General features: G+C 44.0%; 1 protein-coding gene across 4 annotated transcripts in view; it reads right to left on the minus strand.

The window, feature by feature from the left end:
* Positions 1-4,006: 4,006 nt before the first annotated feature.
* tfeb (transcription factor EB) overlaps positions 4,007-22,075 on the minus strand; it is a 60,453-nt gene continuing 42,384 nt past the window's right edge. For 3 of the 4 annotated variants that reach the window (XM_072665803.1, XM_072665802.1, XM_072665805.1), the window contains 7 exons: positions 17,708-17,995; positions 16,230-16,316; positions 10,176-10,293; positions 9,462-9,518; positions 8,807-8,882; positions 7,765-7,912; positions 4,007-6,854 (listed from right to left, as the gene is read on the minus strand). In XM_072665803.1, coding sequence (XP_072521904.1) covers positions 6,276-6,854; positions 7,765-7,912; positions 8,807-8,882; positions 9,462-9,518; positions 10,176-10,293; positions 16,230-16,316; positions 17,708-17,995 — 1,353 coding nt within the window. In that variant the 3' untranslated portion in view covers positions 4,007-6,275. The remainder of the gene's footprint in view (positions 6,855-7,764; positions 7,913-8,806; positions 8,883-9,461; positions 9,519-10,175; positions 10,294-16,229; positions 16,317-17,707; positions 17,996-22,075) is intronic. The other variant, XM_072665804.1, reaches the window with a different exon arrangement.

Raw genomic sequence — 22,075 nt, forward strand, 5'->3', positions numbered from 1 at the left:
TTTAGTTTTACACGGGAGCTCCAAGGCTAGCTAACAAATAATGGATACTAAGGAAGGCCTTGTCAGCTGAAGCTTGCAAATGAGCTATAGGGAAGCAGCCACGGTCATCTGGAAGTCTTGAGTTTGAGTCTTTGACCATTTTTATAGAGAGCACCAGTCATACCCCAGCAAGACCAGTTCAGGCTGGTCAACCAGCTGAGCTCCTCACCAGCATAGGGTGGGTTTTTGTTTGAGTGGGATGGTTTAGCTGGTCTACAAGACCACCAGTATGCCCAAGCTTGGCCATGATGGTTGACCAACGTGACCAAAATCAAATGCAACACATTATGCTGGTCGAGAGCTGGTTAACCACCTCTCTTACCAGTATATGTTATGGGCGACTGAAGGCTGCTGGTGCACTATGGAGCTGCAGGTGGAGAACCTCTCTCCAGAACAGCTGCGTAAAGTCATATTAGCGTCAAATCCTGTAGAGGTACCCTTCCGCCTCAGCCCACATGCTTCTCTAACTACTTTACCTACAGTTGTCCACGAGGGGGCGCTCAAAACACGTTCATTTGCATATTGTCTGCAGCAGAGTAAACGTGAATTACACTCCCCAACAGCAGGGGGAGCCCAGGAGCAAAAAGTACTAATTAGTTAATTAATACTGCTTTAAATCATGACCATCTGGATCACACTGTACCTTCTGAGAGCTGTCTGGAACTCAAAAGTATTTGGACAGTACACATAGGCATCCTTATCAGCAGATTGTTTGGCCCCTCCAGATCACGACTGCCTGAGTCCGTTCCTCGTCGAGGCCTGCAGGCTCCTACATGGTGATAATTGGATTAGATTTCGCCTCGCTGAGGCCTTGACTCGAACTGATGCGTGTTTGTGGTATTTGTTTCTGGTCGTAATTGAGAGGTCTCGCCTCGGGTCACTTTAATCACTAGCAGACGCATCTGACGCGCATTAATTCCCTCTTCATCACAAAGACTCTGAGTTTTTTTTTAAGATTGATTTGTTTAAATAAAGCAGCCCGAACCTCTGAATGTACCGTGCATGCGTCGTGTGTGTGTGTGTGCGCAAAAGTGTGTGAGGCGGAGGCGAGCACATGCTAATTATTCCTCACCTCGTCCTATTTTAAGCCTCTCTTTATCTGGGATAAACTGCCCTAATAAAATGGTATTTAAAAATAGGTTAATTGCATTGCAGTTCTATTTCTGTAATTGTTACAGGGAATAAATGAGATGGGGCCTGTGTGCGCTGGGAGGCAGCAGGGAGAGCTGCACTGGAAGTTCATGGCTCTTTGCTGCCCCCTGGAGGAACCGTGCGGGCACAGCTCCCTCTTGAAGATGATTTCCACTTGAATCATGAGGGCTTGAGGAAATTAATTGGTTACGGCAGATTAACTGTGATTGATGCTTGAATTATGACTCTAAGAGCCTGTACCTCATTTTCCTTTCTTTTCTCCTCTTTCTCGTCTCGCTCTAAAAATAGCTTTTTGTGCTATAAGCTGCATTTCCAGCGCAGATGGATCTCCTGCTCCGGCCGCTGCAGCAAGGTTACTCAACACCTAGAATCAGATGATAAAAAAGGAAAATCCCCCATCAGGCTTTTCACCATGATTACCATCAGCCTCAAAATATGCTGCTTTTTTCCTTTGGTCAAACTGTGATCAACTAGTAACTAAAAATAAAAGATTTAAGAACAGTTTTCTACAGTTTTAGCAGCTGTGCACGGTCAGAAAAGGTCATTTTATAAGATAAATCTGTCAAATCGTCCGTCTGTGTGTGTTCCTGTTGAACTATCTATCTATATGAAGAGTTCAGTCCAGAACCCTGTAGAGTCTGTGTTCACAATTTGGTTAAATATTATTAGATATAAAATAGTAAAGAAAACACTGTTAAGTGGCAAAGACTATTCCAATAACTTAAATGTCAATAAATGAGCTCAGGGAGCTGTGTGTGATATATATATATGCATAGCGGATCATTGCTGTACAATGAAAAACATGTATCTCCAAAATAGTGACTTTACAAGGTTAAACACAGTGTACAGAAGAAACTATAGGGTTTAAGTCATAGATAAAACTTAAAATAGACAAAACTGACCTGACATTTACATACTGCGATGCACTGTGTGTGATTTTGTGTAATAAAATTAATAAAAAAGCCTAATAAAAAGTATTTAAGCTTGGGTGCCTGCGTAGCGTATCATCACTGTACAATTAAAACCATGTATCTCCAAAACAGCAGCTTTACATAAGAAGGAAAAAAGCATTTTTAAGTTTCAATGAAGGTCAATGTAGAAAGATTTTATTCCATTTCAATTGATTTGTTCATCCTGAAATATTGAGAGTGGACAGAAACCATGGAGAAAGTAAAAAAGCACAGAAACTGAGATACATGTTTTTTATTAGACAGCAGTGATTATATATATATATATATATATATATATATATATATATATATATATATATATATATATAGCTTAGATAAATATCTTATTTATCTTTATATATATAGATAGATAGCCAGATAGAGAAAAAATATATATAGATAGAGAAATATATATATATATATATATATATATATATATATATATATATATATATAGCCAGATAGGAAAAAAAATATATATAGAGAGAAATTATATATATATATATGAGGAGCTGGAGAAGGCGCTGGGCAGTGAGTGAGGAGCTGGAGAAGGCGCTGGGCAGTGAATGAGGGGCTGGAGAAGGCGCTGGGCAGTGAGTGAGGGGCTGGAGAAGGCGCTGGGCAGTGAGTGAGAAACTGTGGGCTGGGCAGGGAGTGAGGGGCTGGAGAAGGCGCTGGGCAGTGAGTGAGGAGCTGTGGGCTGGGCAGGGAGTGAGGGGCTGTGGGCTGGGCAGTGTTTGAGGAGCTGGAGAAGGCGCTGGGCAGTGAGTGAGGAGCTGTGGGCTGGGCAGTGTTTGAGGAGCTGGAGAAGGCGCTGGGCAGTGAGTGAGGAGCTGTGGGCTGGGCAGTGAGTGAGGAGCTGGAGAAGGCGCTGGGCAGGGAGTGAGGAGCTGGAGAAGGCGCTGGGCAGTGAGTGAGGAGCTGGAGAAGGCGCTGGGCAGGGAGTGAGGAGCTGGAGAAGGCGCTGGGCAGTGAGTGAGGAGCTGGAGAAGGCGCTGGGCAGGGAGTGAGGAGCTGGAGAAGGCGCTGGGCAGGGAGTGAGGAGCTGTGGGCTGGGCAGGGAGTGAGGAGCTGTGGGCTGGGCAGTGTTTGAGGAGCTGGAGAAGGCGCTGGGCAGGGAGTGAGGAGCTGGAGAAGGCGCTGGGCAGTGAGTGAGGAGCTGTGGGCTGGGCAGGGAGTGAGGAGCTGGAGAAGGCGCTGGGCAGGGAGTGAGGAGCTGTGGGCTGGGCAGGGAGTGAGGAGCTGGAGAAGGCGCTGGGCAGGGAGTGAGGAGCTGGAGAAGGCGCTGGGCAGGGAGTGAGGGGAGTTCGTTGCCGGGACGGAGAAACTGCCGCCTGTTAAGGAACTATAGTTTGCAGAAGGAAACGCTCACATTTAACTTATTAGCTAAACTTCAGCAGCCCGTTTATTCTCCATTACTTTATTAATGTTCATATCTAAACAACACAACACGCACAGTGAAATAACCAACGTGGCTAGCACTACCTATAGTGCTAATTTAGGCTACTCCAAGAATGTGGATATCAGCACTCAGACGGGCAGTATAACCAAGCTATTTCTGATATAAACTTATATATAAATGTATGTATGTGGTTATTAAATTTACTGAAGGTGTGAAAATAGTTTATTTACCGAGTGAAAGATGTTGCTGAGTGATGTCCTGCCCGGCCTCAGGCCTCAGCTCAGGCCTCAGCCCTCAGCCCTCAGGCCTCAGCCCATAGCCCATCCACCACAGCTGTGCTTACAGTGCCATCTGCTGGCTGCTGCCTCGTATAGCCCATTGAGCTCAGCCTAGCCATTCACATCCTAAATTGACCAGAGAGTGAATTATCCAGAGGAATAAATAAACACACCCGAGACATTCATTCCACCAGCTTAACTACATTTAATGAGGTGTCATTCATTTCCAAACAAAAAAAAATAGAGAAAATTAAAAAGCACATTCAGAAACATTCTGACGGCCTTCAGACGGGTCGGGGGAAACTGGAGAGATCACATTCAGCCTTGTTATCCTCTACCTTAGAATACTGGAGTGTGGTTGTGGAAGGGGGCCGTCTGGAAGAAGAGGGGTCTTATTATGGCAAACCTTTTCATTCCTGGACTGAGTGGCTGAACGCACTGGTGTAGGCAAAATGAACGGAGGCCCTCCACCAAACAACAGCCCATAAAGCTGCTGTTTGGCTCTGCCTGTTATGGTTTACCAAGTCAAAGATTTGCAGACTGGACAGGACTCTCTAGAGTGGCGTGAGAGAGACCCGGGGGGCACGGTGTAGAAACTACAATTTTTACTCCAGAGGCAGTTTTTTTTTGTGTGTGTTTAATGACAGTACAAGAAAATTTATCATATTTTTTTTTTCAGGAAAAAAGAGGCACCATGAGAGAAAAATCATGCTGCTTAAACTTTAAACTAACTGTACAATTGGTAAAATTCACATTCACAAAGCTTGAATTAAAACCGAATGAAATTACAGAATCACTCAATTGTATTTGCTTTGAATATCTATGTTTTAAAAAAAATCAAATCAATATAAAAACAACATGATACATGTTATTTTACTTTCTAAAAAGCCTGATGAATTTTAACCATTTTTTTTACACAAAAAGGAAAAAAAGACAAAACCAAAAAATACATAATATGGCTCTCCACCGGCCACAGTACAGTAAGGCTAGTGGTTTTAAATATCCTCATATTTAAATGGCTCGGCACCGAGATAGAAAAGGTCATTGTTTTTGGAAGATCAAATAAAATAAAAAGGACATGTACAATAAAAACATTATTTAACATTTAAGTGGCTTAGTGGCATATAACGTGAAATAAAACTTAGAAATCATCTATTATAAAGTCAATAAAATCATTTCTTTCAGTGCTTTGGGAGAGAGACAGAGAGAGAGAAAGAGAGAGAGGAAAAAGATAGAAAGTAAAATAATAATAATAATAAAAAAACAAAGACTACATTTATCTCTTCATATTTGACTTTTTCCTACAGTTCAGGACTGTGGATCGCTTCGCAGATTTGATCCGTGCCCATTCAAAGGCACCTAAAGGGTGGGCGGCGAGGGCCTACACAGGTGCTGCCTCAAGCGCAGGCTTGCTGAGGCCTTTAACAGCTACAGTGATCAGCCAGTAGCTACACTGCGCTTCAGTGCGCTGGAGAAACACTGTTGCCCTCGGTGCTCCTAGACAAGCTACCTAAAGCATATGGCGCTAGTGCTGCAAACCCGGGCCCATTTAAGTACACTTGATTCTTTGATTTTCACGAACGACTCTGTGCCCGTGGACTACGTGCATCTGAGAGACCCGGACGAGCCACCGCGGATAACGTACCTCGACTACAGTACCTTCAAGCGCTGAACAGATTCTTCACTTCTTCACTTTCCTGCTTTCGCTAAAAACGCTTGAGAAAAAGCTGCCTTTGGATGATCGCTTTTACAACGTCTCCTCCGCTCATCCCTCTGCTGTTGGCTTAATGCTAAAAATGCTAAAAATGCCAAAAACAAACACAAACAATAATAAACGGTGGCACTAGAAGTCAGGGATTTAAGCAGTGAGCGGGAGCGGTGTGAGCTAGGGAAGGCTTTGAACCTTTAATTTTCACTGTTATAAAAGATTAAAATCCCAGAGGAAGAGGAGCCTCTTCAAGCTTTCTCAGAGCCCTACAAGAGGTTCCTTTACACTTTCTAACTGAAGAACCTCCAAACGTTCCTCAGGGATCGTACACTTAAGCAGTGTAGTTCCTTTGGGACTGAGCAGAATTTAAAAAATTAAAAAATTGGCAGTGTCATCAGATATCCTGGGTATATTTTCCCTTCTATGGACAGGAACACTTGAAACCGGTTGAAGATTAAACTCTTGGGCCGTGTGTGTTAAGTGTGTATGTGTAGGTTTGAAGGTGCCACTGCCTTTGAAGTGCATGTACGTGATTAGGACCAGGGAGTGCTGAGGCTGAGCAGTCCTGATCAGTGTGTCGGTTTACTGAGACGTCTGATTAGAGAATTGTAAAGGCCGTATAATTTGCGGTCAGTGTGTATTTGTAAAGGCCGGCGAGGACGATGCCCTCACTTTACTTGAAAAGGATGTGATGTGAGAAACGTGTGTGTGTGTGTGTGTGTGTGGTGCGTCTAGGTTGCAGCGGGTCACAGTATTTCTGCGTCATCTATGCTGAAGCTGCTTCGGCGGCTGCTGTCCACGGACGCCTCGGGCGACATGGCCGAGAGCAGTGGGTCGCCCCCTAGCGGCGACAGGGCCTCCTCCATCAGCATGAAGCCCAAGTCGTTCTTCTTCGTCACGTTGGACCCGCAGCAACCCCCGCCGCCCAGAGAGCTCAGGTCCCCCAGGCAGCCCATGCCATCCGAGTAGCCCCCTGGCATCCCGCCGTCGCACAAGTCCAGCGATTGGGCAAAGTCAAAGGGCTGGGTGCTGCCCACAGCGGAGTACTGCAGAGGCGGGGGCTGGGGGTGCAGGTGCTGGGGCAGAGGGGGCAGGCCTCGGGGATGCTGAGGCTGGCCCGGGTGTTGCTGCTGCTGCTGCTGCTGCTGCTGCTGCTGCTGCTGCTGTTGGGGGTGGTGGATGGGCATATGGGGTGGGTGGGGGTTGTGGTGGTTCTCCTCGGGGCTGTTCTCCTGCTTCACGAATGGGTTCATCATCTCCATGTTGTTCAGGCCCGAGGGCGAGTTGCTGGGGAGGCCGTGCAACCTGGCCTGCATCTCCAGCTCCTGGAGGACACACAAGCACATTACGAGTGTAAGAAATCTGATTGGTTCTAAGTTGGTTCTAAGTACAAAGGGACACTGGGCGATTTCAGCATTGCCAGTGCTTTCCTGTGGTCATAAATATCAAGGGTCAGCCAGCTTTACAGTATCTGTGCTCCTGAAGTTACTAGCGACCCCTTCTGGCTCTGGCAGGCAACAGCCTAAAGACACTCTTACAGCTGTGGTTCAGGTTATTTATTTAAATGATTTCATTCACTGCTTTTTTCTTTAGCCGTCATGTTGCATCATACATTTCCCTGATGGGAGAATTATTTATTGTTTTTTATTTATTTATTTTTTTTATTTACATACATTTATGTATTATTAATTGTAATATTATGTATAGATTATTTTATTATATAACTGCTGAAAATTTACACTGCACTAAATATATTCCTATAATATAACTTTAACTTTTATATTACCTATATAATATAACTAATCTGTTGTAAGGTTCAGAGTTTTACATGCTTGCTTTACATGATTTTAAATAGTCAATGCTATTATATGATGTAATTAATGTTTTGAATAATATAAACTTTTGCAGAAAAAATTATAAAATAATTCTACTATGCTTGTCTTGGGTGTCTTTTCAGGTTCCCAACAATTTGTAGAAAAAAAGGCTGATCATCTATTAATATTATATTAGGATATAAAAAGAAAATACTATCCAATACAGTTTAAATGACCAAAAAATAGCAGATAATTTGCCAGGAAACTAACTCTAAGCAGATGATTTCTGATTATTGCCCCCCCAAACATTAAACCTTAAAATAAGATAAGTGATTAATATGGCAGCAAACGTATGAATGGTAGTGTCTGTTAATAATGGTCAACTTAAGCTCATGCTTCAACACCTATGCAGAGTGTTTACCTGAATGCGGAGCCACAGCTGTTTGTTGGCTATCTCCATCCTTTTGAAGTTGTTCTCCACCTCCCTGGTTCTCTGGATGTCCTTCTGCATGCGTTTAATGTACTCCACCGAGGCTCTCAGAATGGTGCCCTTGTTCCAGCGTACATCCCTGAGCATGAAAGGAGGCAGATCCTTCAGTTAACAGGGAAACCAAACTTCCAGCAAACTGAGAAAATGAGAACTGTCCTTTGAGGAGCTATATGCTACAACTTCATGCATCTACAGATTTAAGTTTGGACACCCATGTTCTAATGACACATTTTGTTGATTTAAAAGCATAAATAAGTGATTTATATATAATTCATATATAATTTTCGATAATAATTTATCATTTATTTTCTAAATTATAAGTATTTAAAAAATATATAAAGAGCTATATGTTTTTTGCATTACGTTAAATTAAGCAAATAATAGTAATCCAGCTTCTCTGTAGAGACTGTGAACTTATTTGTACTTATAATATGAATAGACAATGTATTAATTTAATCAAAATAAATACATTCATATGTACATATAAACTCAACATGTTGACACGGTTACACAAAAACCTACTAGTCTTTTTAGAGCATTTCTATTGGTCCATTTACCATGATGTTCTGATATAAACAACAACTGCCAGATTTGCATTATATCAAAAAGTGAAAACTGCAAAAATGGAGATACTAGGTTTTTGCATGGTAGTGACAATAGTAGTAAATTGACCAGTGGTACTTTGCTTATACAGTCCTATTGAAGAGAGTCTTGCACATAAAGGTTTATGAATACACCTGTATGGTCATATACATACACAGCATGTAGGATTTATGAGCGAGTCGTGTTGTGTGTTGTGAATGATTTATGCAGCATGCAAACAGGACCCTTTAAATGAAGGAGCACCGTATAAAGTCTAAGTAGTCTTGCTTTTTCCTGTCCTTGACACATTTTGTGCAGATTTACAGAGATTTACAGAGATTTACAGACTGCTACTGGGGCAATACTGAAGGAATCATCTGGACAAACTTACAGGTCGTTGGTTTTAGGGATCATGGTGCCCAGCTCCTTGATGCGGTCGTTGATGTTAAACCTCCTTCTCCTTTCAACTACAAGAGAAAAAATGTATAATTTGAACATAAATAATCTGAATATACAGCTTCTAAACAACCTCCCAACCCCACACACTGCTGCTGTTCTATGCACGAATATGGACTCATATGGATGCAGTCTGCTCTGCAGGTTCTCTGTAAGTGCAGGTAAGTGCAATGCACTGGCCAGCTTTTATGCTCTTATACTATTATGACTGCATTTGCACCTGAGCATTTACAAAGCAATAAATATGACACCATAAAGTGCCCAATACTGATCTGGACTGGGAGCTGGCCGAGCTCAGTGGCAGCGCTGCAGCATTCCTGATGCTTATTGTACCTATTCACTACCTGCGAACTGTCACAGGCAATTACATTTTAATGCCACAGCAGCAGAATTGGCCCGGGTTAACGATACACCAAAGGGTTGTATGGAGTCAGCTGAATTTGCCCACAGTTTGTGGAGGCTTGTGGTGGTGGGGGCCGGGGGTTGGGTCGAGTGTCTATGGCAGGGCAAAAGTGGAGCTGATGTACTTTAAACTGGGAGAGGTTGTAAATGTGGTCGAAGAGGGAGGAAAAAAAAAGCATAAAACTCACTCAGGTTGTGGTTGTCTTTTTTCTGTCTCTCCTTGGCCATTGCACGGGCTTCTGCATCTTGAAAAAAACAAGCGGCAATCAATCGACAACGCTGACACTGCGAATGCAAGCTGGTCTCGCTGGTTTATGACAGTGTTTTTTATCTATATATTTTTTCATAATACATAGTAAAAATGCTCTAAGGAGGTCAACGTTTCTCTGCAAGGTTACTACAAGGTTATTTTACATGTGTAATAGATTGTAGGACCCTATCAAAGGACAACAGGACCATTTCCATCCCAAAGAAAGGCACATAAACTCTGTTAACTGGTTTAGCATATCCTGTGGAGTCCCACAAGGCTCTATGTTAGGGCCTATTAAATATGATCTGATAGCTATCAAAGTGAAGACGTGTGGGCTTGTATACAGGGGCTACGGGGTTAAATGACTCTAGATATCGAACACAGATATACAAAGTTACATAACCCATACCTTCTTCTTCACTGTTCCTCACGGTCATGCATTAATAACCAGAACTAGAGCCAGGTAGCAAAGTAGCAATTACCTTTAACTGCTATTTTTTAGTAATAACAATGTGAGAATAAAAGGAATAAAATCTTCATGGGTTTTAAAACTCCTTCCTTACAGGTCTTCGAACCTTCAACACCTACGTGGCTTTTAAGAAGGTCATTGTCCTGGCAATGTTTTGAATGTGTCACAACCCGTCTATCGTACCTGACAGTTCTCTCTTAATGGCCAGGTTGGCGGGGCAAGAGTTGCTGGTCATGGCAATGGTGGGGCCAGCCATGCCCGGCCCAGTGTAGACATCCAGGTGGCTGCTGGACAGAGGGAGCTAGGGCACAGAAACACATGGGACAGACAGATGAGTGACAATTTGCTTGGGAGGAACCAGTAAAGCTCAGCTAGAAAAGCTCTATGACAGCTTTAGCGTCTAGTGAGGAAGCACACAGTGTTCTACACAGCTATGTGTTCTTTTTCTAGCTGTCTAGTCTAGTCTAGGACCACGAGATCCGACAGCCTTTCTGTCAGCACTATGAACATAAGTAATAGCCAACATCATGTGGGATTAAATTAGAAAAAATAAAAAAACTCAAGCAGATTTGCTGAACCTCATTCGTCAAGGGAAGCAATACCGCTGCCCTTGCGAGAGGAGATTGCTAACTAGTTTGTCTTGTAAACTGTGTTTTTATGGTGCCATATTCAGCGTAACTGCGGTAAATCATCACGATCGGTGGAAGCCCGATAAACACGCTACGTATCTTTAGTGGTGAGTCATAAAAGCGACAGATACCGGACAGATAAAAAACCAAAAATGACACGTTACACTTTGGCGATTGCTCCAGAGGTGAGAGGAATGATTGACTATCGCATCTAACTGTTATCGGCTTTATTGTTTTATATGCAGCGTATCTTTTATCCCATCGGAACGGCTCAATATAATTGCGAGTGGGTAAGTGCTCGGCTCCTAATGAGCCTTGACTGATAAGTCAGCTATCGCCGGCCGCAGATAGCTTATCGCGCAGGCTACTGAAGAGCAGAAAGCCAAACAAACATGAATCAACAGTAAAAAGAACATGATGGTGACGGGGAGCGAGAAGAACCGTTAACAGGAGGCCGTTGATACTACAGTAATGGAGCTTTATACACACTGTATACCTGAAAATACTGGATAGTCTCTTCAGGGAGAAAAAAAAAAAAACAGTGAATAAAAACCAGCAGGAGGTGGTTAACATCTTGATTTGTGAGGTTTTGATAGTGCTGGGTGATATTCTGTCCAAATCTACCTACTATTTATCACTATTGGTGCCACACAAGAAAATAAACAACAAGATTTTTCGTTTTAGTGGTTGATTACGGAAATGCAGCTACCTACAGTGTGTTATTTACAATAAATATACAATGTGCAATAGCCCACCCACTCCCCACATATGCAATTAAGAGTCAATTTAATATTATCTGTAAATAATCTGTAAATAACATTGTTATTGCCCTTTTTTTTTTTTTTACTTTTTTGCTTTTTTTTTTTTTCTGAGTGTCTTTCTACATCTGTAATAGATTGTAGGACCCCAACAAAGGACAATAGGACCATTTCCATCCCAAAGAAAGGCACATAAACTAAATGTTAACTGGTTTAGTATATGCTGTGGAGTCCCACAAGGCTCTATTTTAGGGCCTATTAAACTAATAGATGTGTGGGCTTGTGTTCAGGGTCTAAGGGGTTAAATTACTCTAAATATCGAACACAGATATACATGTAAAGATGATCCTTGCTATTCCTAAAACTAGATAACAGGCTTAATCAGTTCTCAGTCATGCTTTAATTCTTCATCAGTGGTCAGTTTTTAATCACAGGACCACTTTCTGGACAAAGACAGACTTTTTAAGGCTTCTTATAATCTTATATAACATAATATTATAATAATATCTTATAATATCTATATAACATATTTCATAAGGAATTCTAATGTCTATCAAAAAAACAAAACAAAAAAGAGCTGATAATCAGTGGGAATACGCCACAGTGACACAACACCGCTCTGCTGTTGGTGGGGGTTCCAGCTTTGTGAAAGGTTTTGACTTTTTTAAGTAGAAATCCTCTTAATGAGTGGCTGGAGAACAGCCCTGCGCTGATCAAAGGAGAAAGACAGGGCCTACGCGGTCAGACGGCCTCCTGATTCAGCTGACAGACAAAGACCTTGAATTAAGTCTGAAGTCTAACTCCACTATTAAACTCCCCACCCCCTCCGACCTGACCTAGCATTCGCCACCTCCATAGCTCATCCCAAAGCCATTACAGCCAGCTCGCAGGGCTAAACCAAGGTCCTGCATGCAGAGTATTCCAGCACACATTGTTCCAGGGTGTCCTAACCCCTTATTCTAACCTCCAGTTCCTCAGTCGACATAACCTACATATTAGTTTGATAGTAGTTACAGAATAAGCTGTGGTTACTGAGCAGTGCATTAACTGAGCAGCAGGCCTGCAGTTTAAGAGGTGAGCTAATCAACTTATGGTCTGACCGATAGGACACTTCTGAGGCTGATACTGATTTTAATGAGGTAAAAATTCTCCAAGCTGATATCATTTTATAATTTATACTTTTTTTTTATTTTACACAGTGCAGTACTGACAGATATGATCATTAGTTCATCATTAATAACATTAATAGTCACATTTCTTCAACTCAAATGTACCCATAATAGTTTGCAGTTTATGTTTATTACACATTAATAGATTAATTTATTAGTGCTCTATTTACAAAAATAGGTATGGGTATATATATATATATATATATATAGCGAGAGAGAGAGAGAGAGAAAGAGAGAGATTATTAGGTATTATTTATATATCAATATATATACATATACATACACACACATATCTATATGTATATAAAACTTAATAGGTATTCATTTGTAGATTATTCTCGTTTTTATTTTCAGCTATTTATAGTGGATCGTCAATTTTAGTTGTTGTTAGCCAAACGATACATTAGTCTTTTAGCCTATTTAAGGGTGGAAAAACATCCAACACCCAGAAGTAGTGAAACCCAAAGGACATAAGGTCTTCAGGCTAACATATAAAACATTTAATAGCTGTGATTTTACAAGACACAACACTTAACAAACCAGTCAAATTAAAAAGAGGCTATGTGAGGTTTGTTAGCCATTTAGCATGTAGCGCTAGTTGCTCCAAAAGCGTGCGTTAATTAATATTTTCAATTTGTAAGACCTTTTTAACCCCAACAAATAACTACACATCATTTCCACCACAAAGAAAGCCACACAAACTCTGGTAACTGCTTTAGCATAACGTGTGGAGTCCCACAGGGCTCCATTCTAGGGCCTATGAAACTGATGGTAACTGTGACAGTAATGCCTTACTCAACGTAACACTCGGTCCACAATCTGGAGACGTTAACATGCTGCCTGTCCTCGCTTCGGGATTAGATTTTGTCTCTGAGCTTCTGAGAATGCTCTGCATCACCCCTTCCTCCAACACAAGCATCCACAATATCACTCAGAGTGTCCTGGAGTCCCAGGGAGCAGCTTAGAGCAAAGATCAATCGTCACAACAGGAAACAGAGCCTGAGGACCTTAATCAATGACAAAAGCCAATCAATTCACAATCAATCAATGCGCTCCCTGTAGCCCAGAGAGGTCACAACAGAGCAGACCCACAATCAAGTAAACAAGCGCTCCTGTGTGATAACAGCAGAGCGTCGCATCGACTCTCCCCTCGCAGCAGCCTCCTTAAGAAATCAAGCACCACACACGGACACACACACACACACACACAACAACAAATGCAGCACAACAGGCACAGAGCCACGGGGAACGTGGCCAAATGCGTGTCAAAAGAGGTTACCGGCGACCTTCAAGCGTCTATGGCATTTGCTGGAGACTTTTCCTAATGGCTTAGCGTAGCGCTGGTTGGAAGTGGGCCTGGGGTGAGACGCATCAAGCAGCACAGTCTAGCTACCTCTCTCTCTCTCTCTCTCTCTCACTCTCTCTCTCTTTCTCAGTGTCTCTCTCTCTCTCTCTGTGCTCTGTGTTAATCAGAGGCTGGTGGTTACAACTTAGCAAGCCCTCCTTCTTCCTCCTGGAGTGCTGGTGGGTTTTCGATGCAGAGAAGGATCCCTACCAGCTGAATCTTCTCGCCGTCAATGACCTCCACGATGGCGTAGGTCTTGTTCAGGTCCTTCATGCTAGCTGCTGAGTCCCTCATAGCTGCCTGAGCTTGACGTTCAGCCCTGTTCACGCCGACCTCTCTGGAGAGACTAACCTCTGGAGCAGCGGCACTTGCCTTCTTCTACTTTCTCCTTAACACTTACTGGTGAACTTTCCCCTATCTGGACTTTCAGCCCTCCCTCCCCTCCTCCTCCTTTCTCCAAAGCCTAACCACCTCCTTCCCCTCCTCATTCCCAACCAAACGCCTTGTAAACAAGTTGAAGTCTAACTGGATGTGGCTTAATTGTTAATGCTGAGCACTTATTTAAAATACAAAGTGGAGTCTTACGACTCATCAAGCGAGTGAGCCTTTCTCCAAGCGGGATCCTCCACCGTTCCCGCAGCCTTGGGTGCATCACGTGAATAATTAAAGTCAATTAAATGCTTTAAATGCTTAAAGACATCCGAACGGTTTCCCAGGAGCTGCCGGCGGTGGGGGGGATTTGGGGGGGGAGGCAGACAGCTGTGCGATTTCAATATTTTCGCATGTATTCATTGTACTGCAGAGAAAATACCCACTGGCAGAGGCCCCTGGCCCGAATAGAAAATAAGTTGTTTTTGAAGGTCTCGCGTGGCACTGCCTCACTGCACTGCCTCACTGCACTGAAATGTGGGGAGGGACCATCTGTTCTATAATTAGGGATGATTTTTTGATGATCAACAAAGATGCTTTTCTTTTCCTGTAAGGCTGATAACAGCTAGTCAACAAATGACTCGGCATAATAGCTCCAGTGAGTCACAGATGGAGTAGGAGGAGTAGGGGTTGGAGGAGTCTACAACAGGCCGAATGAACAGTAGTGATGTGCCCATGCAGAGTGTATGCTCTATATAGGGGGTTAGTCAGTGCGCTTTCCACTCACCTTGAGTGATTCACTCATTTGTGTATTATTCATGTTCAGAAAAGGGCTAAGTAGGCCGAATAATGTGCGGGAAGCCTGACGGTTTGGCCTGGAAATGGTGGAAATGTCCAATGCTGTGAAATGGAAATGTTTTGTTTACTATAAAAACATGGCCGGCGGTCAAAGGCCTAATAGTGGATTGATAATGCGGCGCTGGGAGTGTATATGGTTGTACTGGATGAAAAAATGGAAAATAAGACTTCTCCTAGTTGAAATCCTTAATTTAGCTATAGCTGGGAAGGTTGAATTATATATTTCAATTAAATTAGATTTTAGCCGCTGTTCCATGCAGCGACTAAAATGTAAATATTATTATATTAGATATTATTAATATACTATATATATTATAGAATAAATTAATAGAATAAAGAATTTAGCTTGATGTGTTGTTTTACTAACAAAATGCTGGATTGAGCCACTGAAAGTCATTTTGCAGGGCAATTTCCACAGAGCTGGGTAGTTTTTAGGTAGTTTTTAGGTCGTTTTTGCAGTCTGGGGGAGTAAGTGTCATAGCAACAACCCAGCCAATGAGTTCAGCCAATTCTCAGTGCTAATTAACAGCACTCAAGGAACATAGCTGTCTAAACAATCTCATCAAAAAGCAGCATTGACAAAATAATGGAAAAATTGGGACATAAACTAATTACTGATAAGTGAAAACAGCACACCACATGGACAAAAATATTGGGACGCCTGCTTATTCATTGTTTCTTCTGAAATCAATGCTCACAGTCTCTACTGTCCAGGGAAGGCTTTCTCCTAGATTTTGAAGGCACATTGCTGTGAGAATTGCTTTGATTGCATTCAGCCATAACAGTGTCAGTGAGGTCAGGACGTTGGATGATCACCATCCCACCTCGTCCATCCCAACTCCCCAACTCATCCAGAGAACACAGTTCTTCCACTGCTCCACAGCTCAATGCTGGGGGGCTTTATACCCCTGGCACTACGCAGCATTGTGCCAATAGGCTTATTGATATTCATCTGCTCCAGAGAGTCCTATTCTATTGGCAGTATTTCTCCTTAACAGGGACTAGCCAGGCTGCATGTGTGCCGATTTCTGTACGCTGTATTCAGCCCAATGTGTTTTAACAATCAGGCTTCCCTTTAAAGCGTGCATCTAAAGATCACGGGTACTTACCGTGTTCGGCATCACGGGGTCAACGTAGTTCTGTATGTCATCATAGCTCGACTGCATGCTGATGATGTCATCGATAACATCCTCCATCTTCCCAAAAGCAAACACAACAAAGAAGGGTCGCTTATTGACATTGGTTGCCAGTTGTTAAGGAAAACAGGTTGACATTAAACTGTAATTAAAGATTTATTGGATTGTTTTAGATGTTTATATGTACATTAAATTAAACAACCTAATTGATCTGCATTCCTAAAAAGCTCACAAAGCAAATTCTCCACGCAGTTCTTCTACACATGACCCAAAAAACCTTGTTTCTAGAAAGAGTATCCCTCTGTTCTTATCTTCACAGCTGTTTGTCTTGAAGATGCGGTTAGTAGGACTCACTTCATTCTACAACATTCGACTTTAGTGGTGGAAGATGAGGAGAAAGACCAAAGTCTGCTGAGTTCAAAAGGTCTCCCCAGTGTCTTCTGCTCTCCCTGTCACTCTTTAATCTCTAATTACACCACCATGGCCATAATTGCCACTTAAACTCCAATGACAATGGAGTTAACACTCTGACCTTCGGGTGACATAAAAAAAAAACACCTACACTGCACTGAGACCTGATGGAGTGGAGATGAGTTGGGGCACAGTGCTCACTGAACTTTGGAATACTAAGAACCAATAACAAGAAGCATGAGGGGAGGGAGAAGCCTGCTGTCCTGATAAGACTGAGAGATTAGGTATGGAAGCAAAATAATCCAAACTAGGGCTGGGCGATATGCTAAAAATACTATATCACGATATTTATCAGATTCTTATAAACTACTATTCAGATCCTCTCCTGTACTGAATACAGTGATTTATACTCAACATCTGCTGCTCTTCATCTAATGAACCCTTCAGTCTTATTACACTGTTAGTAATGAAACCTGCAGCTGATCAGTGTTTATTAAGCACTAACCGTCTCCTCCATGTGCTTAGAAAAGCTTATTGTGTTTCACAATGACAAAAATTTATCACGATAAGATATATTATTCATTGTCATATTGCCCAGCTTTAACACAAACAGATCGTTTTAGGCTTAAGGTTGCCAGAAAATCCAGAAAACTCCCCCTGCGCCCTTTATGATATGTGTCATATCGCCTTGGCTAAGGACTTCTCTTCACCTTCTAGGTTTTTCCAAGAAGTTGCCCAGCCAGCATGTCCATGAGGGGCCAGTATGAGTCTCACCACTCTCAGTTAAGCATGGGCCCCATCTGGGTTCTACGCTGCAAATCTGAGCCTGGATTTGGGACCCCTGTAAAATTATGGTGGGCTCTACCGATAGGGGCCATTCGGGAAGCTCAATTGGGCCCAAGTAGCAACGCATGTACGAACCCTCTCAGAGCCTACCCACGTGAGCCCCACATGAGTAAGCTGGCTAGGTAAGTTCAACACACACTAGGTGGCCATATGGTGGTCCCTTTCCATTGATGGTCTATGAAATAGTTGATCACCTCTTTCTCGTGGCTGCCGCTGATGTTGAGCATGGCCATTGGGCTGTTGGGTGCGCTGTTCCCCGTCGATGTCATAAGCTGCTCAGTGCGCATGCGGGGCGAGGGCAGGGGCGGCGGCGCAGACGCAGACTGCACCTGGGCCATGCTGGGCGGAGAAGGGTGGACCACACCCGCTATGGCGTGCACTGCTTGCTTGGTGGCGTAGGTGGTGGAGAGGTACTCCTTGACCTGTTGCCGCTGGGACTGGCGGATGTGGTAGTCCGTGGGGTTCTCCAGATGAGTCTGCACCTGTGGGGGGTAAGAGGATGATCATAAGGATGGAATGAACCTCCATAATTATGAGGCTGAATTTTAACAGAAATTATATATTAGAAAATATACATCAGCCATTACATTAAAACACATAATGGCATCTCTTAAAGGGTGGGATACACATTAGACAGCAAGTGAAAGTCAGCTGATCTGTTGAAGCAGGAAAAATGGACAAGCGTAAGAATTTGAGAAAACCGTGGAGGACGTGACTACACGACCGGGTCAGAACATCTCCAAAACATCAGGCAGGTCTTGTGGGGTACTCCAAGAAAAGGCAACCGGTGAACCAGCGACAGGGTCATGGGCAACCAAAGCTCATCAATGTGATCCATAGAGGTCCAACCTCTTAACTTACAGGACTTACAGGATCCACAGCTAACGGCCAGGTTAGCAGGACACCTTCAGAGGTCTTGTGGAGTCAATGCTTGGAAGGGTCAGAGATGTTTGGGCGACGCTAGCTGGACCTACACTATATCTGTTGATGTTTTTGTAAGTTATGGCTGGTATGGCTTAGCAAAATTACTGCAGGACGTTTGGAGTCAGCATTGGGCTGTGTTTTGCTGCAGTCTGGGGGCCAATATAACCCTTCAAGAGCCCGAAGCGAACTTTTAAAACCCAGCTTAACCTCTGGCTGGAGTGAGCTGTTGGCATTACAAAAGCCCAAAAGTGCCAAAATCTATGCCTGGGGCCTAAAGCCGAACATGTTTAACCACTAGCAACTCAAACGGCAGGTTTACAGTTCTCTAAACCCGCTAAAACGTCCCACCTCGTATTGTCTCCTTGAGTATGGACTGGGCTTAAAGGTACAGTGATCTCTAAACAGTTTGAGCAGAATAGACCCAACGCCCCAGGGTTCAGCAAACTCCGTCCCAGGCAGCGCCTCAGCCACTTATGCAACAGCAGGGTTTTAAATCCAGGCACTGAAAGGGGCAGGGAGGGCCTCTGTGAGTTCACAAAATCCTGCAGGCACCTGCTGAGGGGTGAGATGCCTGGCCAGATTGGCCCAATTCTTTCACTTCAAAGCAGACACTCTTTAAGCTTACTGCTTTAGTGCATATCACACAGGCCTCTGTTCAACGGCATGCTGCGGAATACGAGGAATTTCATCAGGAAGCCTGCATGACCAAACAACAAGTGTCAAGCAGTGAAGATACACTTTATTGACAAAAGTATTGGGACACCTGCTAAACTATTGTGCTTTCAATGGTGTTAAAAAGAGTTTCTCTTGCTTTTGTTGGAGTAACTGTTTCTACACTCCAGGAAAGAAGACTAGATTTTAGTCTAGTCTAAGCATTGCTGTGAGGATCTGATTGCATTCAGCGACCCCCCTCATCTCAATTACTATGAGCATAGAATTGAACGAAAGCCAAATACAAGAAATATTAAGATCAGGCCTTTTTACAGCTCATCATAACACAGAGAAAAACACTAAGGGAGGCACAGTCCCGCAGCTTAGCACAGTGACAAAGTGTCAATGCCAAGGGCATTTCCACTCCACAATGATGAACTGAGGCCTGCACTGAGGCCTGGTGAAGGGCAGTGCGGGTACAACCCAACCAGCTGCTGCGAGCTCTCAGAAGTGAAATTCCAGAAGGTCAGAGCGCCTGGTGGCTGCAGAGCTTCCTCCTGTATCTCTAATCTGTCGAGGCATGGTGGCTCTGACCGCATGAGCGGCTCACTGAATAGCAGCGGCGCTCGGCGAAACTGGAGCCCCTGTTGCTTCATGCTGGGGAATGTGCCTGGCTGTGTTGCGGTGACTCAGTCCTGACACTTCCTAAAAGTGGTGCGCAGTCGCGGAGTCGAATGAGTCAACAGGGTCTCACTAGAGTCTTCGCTAAGAGTCCCTTGGTGGAAGGCTACATCGGAAAAGCCTCTTTATGATGCGATTTACTCCGAAGGCCTTGTCTTGGGTTGAAATGTCAACTTGAGAGTTCTGAGGTTATGCGCTGGAGTTGCTGTGCAGGTAGCTGAACTGATAACAGCGTCTTTGATGCAATCGGGCTCGCTGTTGTCTCTTGGGAAAAAGCCAGCGTGCCATAACTGATGCTGATAAGTGTCATTTGTACAATTCCACTCTGCCTACGAAGAAGTTCTCGCACCAAGCTTTTCGCCGGAATCTGTGGGACGTACGCTGCATACAAACCGAGGCGTGCCACACTCGAACTTCTGTTTGAGTGACATAACTGACGCTGGGTTGAAAACTCTTGCAAACTTTGTGAAAAAAAGTTGCGAAAGCTCACAGAAACTTTTCTAGAAATCAGACGGAAAGCCAAACACACATCAGAGCTGCTGCCGTTTTTTCCGGCGGGGTGCGGATGAAGTCATCCGAGTGTTTCTACTGACAGCGAGTAGCAAGGCTTTGAGCGTGGCAGAGGAACGTCGCCATGGGGGAAACGCTTAAGACGGTTTAATTATTTTTTCATGCATTTTTGAGGAGATCTGTAAGAGCAAATGAGCTCCAACTTTCCGTGGTGAAGTGTGGTGGTGATAGAGGCGGTAGAACAAAAGCAGGTGCTCCTGCAGATACAGGGGAAAGATAAAGGCAGAAGCAGCACTGACAGGTACCGAGCTCTCGACAGGAATGCTTACGAATTCTGCAAATAGTGAATACCACACTGAGAGACGCCCACCCGCAGGATCCCCACGCGAAAGCCACTCGGCTGTCTGCTGTCTCTCCCCCTGCAGAACAGGCCTCTCTACCATCAGACACATGTCAGCCGCACCTTTTATCGCGCTCTCAGAGTTATCTCCTCACGTTACACACCCTCCTCATGTTGTGTTCACCATCTATCCTCCCGCCTCTCCTACCTGCTTGCCGTCCCACCGCATTCTCTGCCAAATATTCCTCCCTCTCCTCCTCTTCCTGTCCTTGCTGGTCCCGTAATCCAGTTTCCCCGAGCAGAATTCGACCCCGCCGGACCCACTGAAAGCTCCTACAACTTTGGCTTTTGCTTCCTGGCTCCCACCCCAGTGCGGCTGGACCTCGGCAACACGTGAAGAGATTACCCCAGTGCTTAATTCCCCTTAATTTGGGCTCTTGTGCACTCTTGCCCCCCTCCCCCCTTTCCCCCGGTGGGACCACTAGGGTGGGCCACCTTACTACACACCCCAACAGAAAGCAGGATTAGGCCCTTGTGGGGAAGCTCATTCATGCCCTAAAACCCTGAGCCTCTCTTGATCAGAAGGCAGAGTGGGCAGAGATTTGTAGGAGGGAGCACATCCCATTGAGGATCAGCGTTAAGGACTTACGAAAGCATTTCCGCCTGAACACAGACGAGCACAACCCTTTGATTATGAAAGCAAAAACATACCGAGCTGTCAGTTTATTAGGCGCCTATGCTTAGTTTATCTGAGGGGTGCCAACACTTTTGTGCAAAAAATACTATTCACTCATCTGACAGAGTCATGGTGGGTCCAGAGCCTACCTGGACTCACCTGGTACGGCACCTGCCAGTCCATCGCAGGGCTCCTCACCCATCCATTCACACTAATTCACCTAACCATTGTGTTTTTGGGAGGCGGTAGGAAAGCCAGAAGAAGTACCCTGAAGAAACCCATGTGGAAACAAGGAGAACACACCGAACCTCTCACAGACCAGAGTGAGGCTCGAACCCACAGCCCCAGACCCCTGGAGCTCCCCTTGGAGCCACTCTGCCTCATAAAAAATTTATGAGATTTTAAAAGGAAATACGAATAAAGTTACATATAGTATCAAAATGAGATGAGAAAAAGTATTGGGACACCTGCTAGAATGCCACTGTTTCTTCTGAAATCATTGGAATTGTGAGGATTTGACTGTATTCAGTCACAAGAGCATTAGTGAGATCAGGATGTTTGATCATCACTAACTCGTCCCAGAATGGTTTTGGGTGGAGCACCACCATCCATCATTCCAGAGAACATAGTTCTTCCACGGCTCCACAGCTCCTCAATGCTGGGGGGCTTTATACCCCTCTTTATACCCTACGCCCATGCCTGGCATTAGGTAGCATGGTGCCAATAGCTGCTCCAGAGAGTCCTATTCTATTGGCAGTACTTCTTCTCTACAGGGACTAG

The sequence above is a fragment of the Salminus brasiliensis genome, chromosome 21 (genome assembly GCF_030463535.1).
Source record: "Salminus brasiliensis chromosome 21, fSalBra1.hap2, whole genome shotgun sequence".
In the NCBI taxonomy this organism is placed as follows: Eukaryota; Metazoa; Chordata; class Actinopteri; order Characiformes; family Bryconidae; genus Salminus; species Salminus brasiliensis.